The sequence below is a fragment of the Tupaia chinensis genome, unplaced genomic scaffold (genome assembly GCF_000334495.1).
Source record: "Tupaia chinensis unplaced genomic scaffold, TupChi_1.0 Scaffold000545_1, whole genome shotgun sequence".
Taxonomy (NCBI): domain Eukaryota; kingdom Metazoa; phylum Chordata; class Mammalia; order Scandentia; family Tupaiidae; genus Tupaia; species Tupaia belangeri.
The window spans coordinates 2,558,323-2,566,343 of record NW_006160057.1 but is presented as its reverse complement, the minus strand read 5'-3'; the positions used below and the strand labels follow the sequence as shown (position 1 = coordinate 2,566,343).

The following is an 8,021-nucleotide window of genomic DNA, read 5'->3' as shown; positions in this document are numbered from 1 at the left end:
GACTTCTGTTTTATTGGTCTCTGATTAACATTATGATCCTTTTCAAAAAGGTCCCTGTCTTAATCTTCATTAAATGTGATTAAAGTGAATGCCAATATCAAATCTACTAAAATTCACACGTAATCACAATGAGAAAAGCTTAAGGAAAATGTTCCATATTACACTCTTACATACTGATAGCAAGACATAAAAACAAATGTGCCTCTATTGTATCCCTAGCCATAAATATTGAGAATTTAAGTCTCCATTCCTACGAAAGATGACAGTTCTATGACCACAGTAGCAAGTACGGGTTGTTTTACTTTTCCAGACAGGGTCCTGCTAAGTTGCCATCCTCCTGACTAGGTCTCCCAAGCGGCTGGGACCACAAGTGACACCACTATGCCCAACTTGTAGTGTGGGCCAGGAATTGCACCAGGGCCTCCCACGTGTCTGCTTCCTCAGCTACACCAAAACTGGTCTTAAAGCTGATTGATCAATGACTGGTTTCAGTAAACTTGATTTTGAAAACCACCACTCAGTGACAGAGGCTTCTTTGAAGTGGCTAAAGTAGAAGCCATTCCACTGAACAGACTTCTAGGGCTGACTTGAACTGACCTAGACTCTGGAATCCATACCACCCTCCAAAAATTCTTCTCAAAAAACTCTATCTAAGGTCATCTGTTTGTTTTGCTCAAGGAGCCTCGGCTTTACTTCATTACTAAAATAGTTCTTTGCTACTTTAAATATTGAACTGTGGTTTCATTCTTTGATAATAAGATCTCTTATCTCAAGTTAGCAAAGGAAGTCTATATCAGGGGCTGGACTCCGTCATGAATAAGATCGTGGTTCAAATCCCAGACCTGGTGGCGTGGCTTGCTTTCTTACTGTCCTTCTCTTTCTTTCTTTCTCTGGTCAAAATAAAATTAAAAAAATAATAATAAATAAGTAATTCTTAAAAAAAAAAAAAGAAGTCTATATCAGCAGACTGCTGGATTACATATGGTTTATATGGAATTTTCAATTACAAAATTCCATAATTTATTATCAGGTTATTTAAATTAGAGTTAATAATTAAGTCATAAATAAAATGTTATGAAGTCTAGGTTTTGAAAGAAATATTTCACCTTCTATAAACTGCTGCTCTTTCTTTAGAAAGAAAACTGGCTCAGCAACATTCACTAAGTACCTATTGTATCTCAGACACTGCTCAGTAAATCTTTATGGAATAAAACAAACTTGAGACCCTTGATAAAAACCCATAGCTACTGGGACCAGCAGTTAGCGTAATGGCTATGTTGCTGGATTCCTACGTAGTCGACCACGGTTCACGTCCTGGACCTGGTGGCTTAAAACTCACGCCGGGTGCGTGTGTGTACGTGCCCAATATCCTGAGAGGAGAATGGAGGAGAAGGGATCGCGGCGTGGCCGTCCCCCCTGGGGGGATGATTTCTCGCTTTCTGTCTCTGTGTCTCTCTCTGTCTGTCTGGTGAGCGCATGCGCCCTATAGCAAAAACCTCTAAATAAACAAATAAAAAACAAACAAAAAACCCATAGCTACTCAAGCTGGCCATCATGAAGTTCCCTAGATTTAGATTTTTAGTAACTTAGAAGAAAAAAAGAGATTTCCTTAGCTATGTACAAAATTTTACTGGAAATAAAAAATACAATTTTCAGTGAGGGTATGCAGCCTGGCAGTATGAAGCAGTTATCTGCATGTCTTGTTAATTACTCTCTAGAGCTGGCTGAAACATGCCTTAGATGTCAGGGGCTCTGTGGAAATAACCACATAGGACACAGGGAACATCCTGACCGTGGCTAGGTCATGCGATGCCTGTTCTATATGCCTGTTTATGGCCCACACATTATCCTCTTTGATGCATACTCAGATAGCCTAACTCGGAGTTGCAGAGGAACAGCGTTAAGTAAACTAGATTGACCATGCATAACAGGATCACACATGATAGTAACAAGGTCGAAAAAGATAGACACTAACGCCCTTATCTCTAACTGTAGAACTCAACTGCAACCTTGAAAGCTTGCAAACAGTTCACTGTGCCTGGTCAAATGTATAAATAAAGATGCTCAGCATGACCGAGCAGCACAGCTTGTCTGTGCTCACCTACGTCTTTGCTTCTGCATCTTCCTTCTTTTCTCTCTTTCCTTCATAGGACCAAGCCCCAAGGGCAGACACTGACAGTATTACCATCCAGAGAGATGTTACTCATAAGCTTGCCGGCAGACACCGATGATTTTCTGTGCCTCTATCTAAATTATATCAAATCTGTTTCTGGTCTGTCTGTCTTTTTCTTTTCTTTTTTTTTTTTTTAATTTGCCAGATGGCACATGTGCTTGCTGGAGAGACAGACAGACAGAGAAGGAAAGTGAGAAAGCACCCCACCATGGGGAATGGTCATGCCCAATGCCTTCTCTTCCATCTCTCCCTCCTCTCAGGATTTTGGGCATGCATGCATGCACGTCAAGCATGTTTCTCAAGCTACTGGGTCTCACCACGCCACAGGCTGGGCCTGTTTTCTTTTTTTATTGTGATAAATAAAATGTGTCATCATAATATTTTTTATGCCAGAGAAAGAGAGAGAGAGAGTGCTCCCCAGTAGGGCCTGATCATGCTGGAATCCCCTTTTCTCCATTCCTTCTTCCTGCCAGCTTTCTGGGCATGCTTCCTGTCTTGTTTCAAACTATGGTTTGGCCATGTGAGATCTGGCTTCCCGCACACAGCCTTAACTACTGCGCTATGGGCCAGCCCCATCTTAACCATTTCTTTTTTTTTAGAGGTTTTTGCTATAGGGCGTGTGCGCTCACCAGAGAGAGACAGAGAGATAGAAAGCGAGAAATCACCCCCCAGGGAGGATGGCTACGCCGCAATCCCTTCTCCTCCATTCTCCTCTTGGGATCTTGGGCATGCACGCACATGCGCCCGGAGTGAGTTTAAGCTTCCGGGTCCGGGACTCAAACCGCGGTAGACTACGTGGGAGTCCAGCGACATAGCCATTACGCTAACTGCTGGTCCCCCATCTTAACCATTTCTAAGTTCCAATTCGGAAGCATTTATATCCACTATGCTAGGCACCCATCAAGTTATTTCAAAGTCCTTTCCTCACTACAAACAGCAACTCCACCCATCCAGCATAGCACTGAGTCCACCCTTCCACTTCCCAGCACCTGGGACCCACTAATCTACTTTGTGTCTATGAACCTGCCTTTAGCTATTTCATGTAAATGGAGCCACACAGCATTTATCCTGTTGTGTCTGGCTTTTGTCACTAGCATCATGTTTTAAAAGTTTATCCACACTGAAGCATGTCCAGACCGCATTCTTATCTATAGTGGAGTCTATTGTACGGATATGCCATATTTAGTTTATCTGTTTGTCTGCTAATAGATACTTGAGTTATTTCTGCCTACAGCTATGGGGAATAATGATGCCATGAACATCTGTGCACAAGTTATCTGTTGGAATCTCTGTTTTCAATTCTTTTGGGTACATGCCTAGGAGTAGAATTGCTGGGTTATGGGGCAATTCTACATTTAACTTAAAAAATGTTTATGATGTGACCAGCAGATGGCGTAATAGTTATGTCACTCGACTCTCACAGTTCGAGTTCTGGGCCTGGCAGCTTAAAACTCACACCAGGCATGTGTGTGTGTGTGCCCAAGATCCCAAGAGGAGAATGGAGGAAAAGGGACTGTGGTTTAGCCATCCCTCCCAGGGAGTGATTTCTCATTTTCTGTCTCTCTGTCTCTGGCAAGCACATGCACCCTATAGCAAAAATCTTTTTAAAAAATTTCTGATCATTTCTGATTTACATATGATTATTATATATATCTACCAGGTATGGAGCGGTTTTTCAAGACAAGTATACAGTGTGCACTGATCAAATCAAGGATACAAACACATTCAACATTTCCAGCATCTGTCATTACAGTATGTTGGACACATCTAAAATCTGCTCTACTCAGTGTTCTTTTGGGAAAAATGTATACTAAATGTCACCAACGTTCCTTATTGTGGTACACTGTTCTATAACCTACTGTCCTTGTTTATATGCACTGCTGTGTCTTTACCAAACTGATGTTTACTTTCTGGGGAAATGCCAAATTGTTTTCCACAGTGTACCATTTTACGTTCCCACCAGCAGTGTATGAAGGTTCCAATTTTTCCCCATCCTCACCAACACTTGTTTGTAAACTGTAGCCATCCTGGTAGGTATAAAGTAGTATCTCATTGTGGTTCTGATTTGCATATTCTTAAAGACCAATAATGGGGACCAGCAGTTGGCATAATGGCTATGTCACTGGACTGCCATGTAGTTGACCACAGTTCGAGTCCCGGATCCGGTGGCCTAAACTCCTGCCAGGCATGTGTGCATGTGTGCCCAAGATCCTGAAAGGAGAATGGAGGAGAAGGGATTGTGGTATGTCCATCCCCAGGGGGTGATTTCTTGCTTTCTGTCTCTCTATGTCGCTCTGTCTTTCCGGCGAGCACATATGCCCTATAGCAAAAACCTCTCCAAAAAAAAAAAGACCGATAATGTCACCTTCTTATATGCTCATTGGTCATCTGTATAACTCCATGCAGAAATGTCCATTTGAGTCCTTTGCCCTTTTTAAAAATTGGATTGTCTTTTTGTTATTAAGCTATATTTCTTTTCCTCTTAAAACACTTAAGTGCTATTAGCAGGGTAAATGACTATAGCCCTTTTGGAGAATCAATTATTTCTATTTTATGACCTAATAATACCAATTCTGGGAATCAACCCAAAGGAAATTATTACACATATTTGTATGTGAAGATGTTATAACATTGCTACTTTTCATAGGTAAAATCAAAAACAACCTAATCCTTCGATAATAGATTAAATGATAATGAAATAAATGAAAAAGTAGAGGGAAATACGCTAAAATATTCATATGTGCTTGGTTCTCCCCTCTTGACTTTTCAAAATGTTACTTCACGTTATTATAGTTAAGTCTGCATTTCCTTTGTATAAGAAAAACACACTAAGTTTGAACAGATTTAGAACTGGTTATTTTTGTTAAACCAATCTGTAATCTGAATCCAGTCTAGTAGGCCTGATTTTAATAATAGGAGATTAGTGACTTAGTTTTCAGTAGAGATGATGATGGCGGCCTGTAAACATGATGGCTGGGAATGGGGACTATCGGGTCTGACTGCCCGGGTTCAAGGTGCCCACCCTGTCAGAAACCTACCTTCGGGTGACTTACGATCTCCAAGCACAGTCTCCTTGTCTTTAAACAGGGGACAATAAGGCCCTTGTGACAATAAGAATCATTGTGAGGATTAAATGACCTGATAAAGGCAAAATACTGAGAATGGCGCCTGAAAGTGCTCAGCGCATAGAAAGTCCATGGAAAATGCTCAGTCGGTTTTAGCCATGGGCAATAAGGATGAGGACAGAACCCAACTCTTGGGCTCTAAATCCAGGCACTGTGTTCTAAGTGTTGACATACTCACAAAAACCCTAGGACATATAAGTGACTTTCAACAGCAGAAGATCTGCTTCCTTCTAACAAAATCCAGTCCATAATGACATCTAAGATTTAACCATCCAAATTTTCCTATAAGAAGGTTTACATATAAATGCTTGAATTACACATTTTATGTTCTAGACCTGATTGTTTCACACTTCCTTGACTTCAAGTAGAGAAATCTAGAATTGTGATCTATTGCAAAGGCACAAAGACATCAGGAGAATAAACAATAACCTATTCTTGGTTTCATTTTTTAATAATTATTTACTTACTTATGAGAGTAGCTACAACTTCAAAACAGATGAGTTGGTTGTTCTGGAATAATTTTACAAATGGAAACGCCAAGAGTGGGAGATATGGTGTGTCGCTAAAGATGACAGACCAGTGCGCTAATGCAGATAAGGTTCTGTGAATAAAATAAAGAAATGAAGCCCAGAGAACAATAACTTACTATTAAAATTTATTTGAATAAATGATACACTCACACAAAAATTCAACACAGAAGGTGTATTTGGTACAAATTCTCTGTTTTACTCCTGTTATCTAGTTCATGTCTCCAGAAATTACCATTGTTAAAACTATGAATTCTTGGGGCCAGCAGGTGGCACAGTGGTTAAGGTGCTAGACACTCCCACAGGGCTGACCACAGTTTGAGTCCCGGACCTGGTGGCTTGCTTTCTCACTTTTCCTCTCTCTCTGTATCTCTCTTTGGTCAAGTTAAAATAAATAAAATTAAATAGTTCTTTAAAACAAACAAACAAACAAAAACCTATGAATTATTATTGCCAGCAGTGGCATGGTGGCTAAGGTGCTGGATTCCCACATGGCCAACTATAGTTCAAGCCATGGACCTGATGGCTTGAAAATCACGCTGGGGAGCTTTGGCAGCAGATAGTAAAATTAGAAAATCATGCCAAATATGTGCATGTGCATTCTCAAAATTCTGAGAGGAGAATGGAGGAGAAGGGATTGTGGGTGGCCATACCCCCTGGGGGGGGGCAGTGATTTCTCACTTTCCCTCTCTCTGTTTCTCTGTCTCTCTCTGTATCTCTCCTCGGTGAGCACATATACCCTAATGGCAAAAGCCTAAAATATAACAACAACAAAAACCTATGAACTCTCTTTTTCCCTTCAGTGTACTAGAAGGGTATATGCACTTGCAGGAGAGAGACAGAGAGAGTGAAAGAGGGCAAAGGAGAAAGCATACTCCCACAGAGGATGGTCATGCACACACAGGCACTGGCCTGTTTCTCAAGCTGCCAGATCTGGGACTTGAACCACGTGGCTGGCCATCGGGGATCCAGCCACCTCAACTACTATGCCACGGACTGGCATGAAAGTATAAATCTTTTTTAAAAAAATAATAAATTACAGTATATTATACACACTGCTCTGTACCTTGAGTATTCAATTCCTACTATCTTGGAAATAGTCTGTAAGAGTACCTGCAGAGCCTCCTCATGATGTTTTATAGACACGCATGATAACCTTGGCGTGGACACACCTTCATGTCTGACATGACCCTTATTTCTGGGCATTTAAGTTGTTTCCCATTTTTTATGAACAATGCTGCACATAACATCACTGTATGTACATCATTCTTTTTTTTTTGGAGAGGTTTTTGCTATAGAGCATGCGTGCTTGCCAGACAGAAAGAGAGAAAGCGAGAAATCACTCCCTGGGGGGATGGCCACGCCACAATCCCTTCTCCTCCATTCTCCTCTCGGGATCTTGGGCACGCACGCATGCACATGCGCCCAGCGTGAGGTAAAGCCACCGGGTCCGGGACTCGAACCGCGGTCAACTGTGTGAGAGTCCAGCGACATAGCCATTACGCTAACTGCTGGTACCAAGAGAGGTTAAACATTTTCCCACATGGCCGATTACTGGTTCAAGTCCCGGACCTGGCAGTTTAAAAACCATGCTGGGCATGTGTATGTGCTTGCCCCAGATCCTGCTAGAATAGAGCGGAAGGGATTGCAGAAAGATGAATAACCCCCTCAGGGGGTAATTTCTCACTTTCCATCCCACCTCTGGGGAGCACATGTGATCTATAGCAAAAACTTAAAAACAAACAAAAAAAAAATCTGTGAAAGAGATTTTCATCTAATTTCCTCAATAATCTTATAATGTTGGTTTTATTATTTCTAATTTTAGATATAATTGAGGCTTATTCTTCTCATACATGGCCTAAGTTAAACCCATGAAGATGTTCCACTATTCATTTGACCCAGAAGATCTTAAAAAACCATGCAAATCAAGAGATTCAAGTTTTTCTGTTTTCTTTAAGAACACTTGTGAGTGGCCAGCAGGTGGTGTTCTGACTAAGGTGCTGGACATTCCCACATGGCTGACCACAGTTCGAGTCCTGGACCTGGTGGCTTGCTTTCTCACTTTCTCTCTTTCTCTGGTCAAATTAAATGAATGAATAAATAAAAATTAAATAATTCTTTTTTTAAAAAAAGAAAATACACACACACACACACACACACACGGATGGACTAGGGGTCTCTTTATTAGACACTCCC

The 8,021-nt window shown here is 41.2% G+C and overlaps 1 protein-coding gene across 1 annotated transcript in view; it reads right to left on the bottom strand.

Moving 5' to 3' along the window:
• TBC1D31 (TBC1 domain family member 31) overlaps window positions 1-8,021 on the bottom strand; it is a gene marked incomplete in the record, with an annotated part of 76,169 nt that overhangs the window by 33,218 nt on the left and 34,930 nt on the right. The window contains 1 exon segment of the mRNA XM_014591233.2: window positions 5,766-5,899. Within this exon segment, the coding sequence (XP_014446719.1) occupies window positions 5,766-5,899 (134 nt within the window).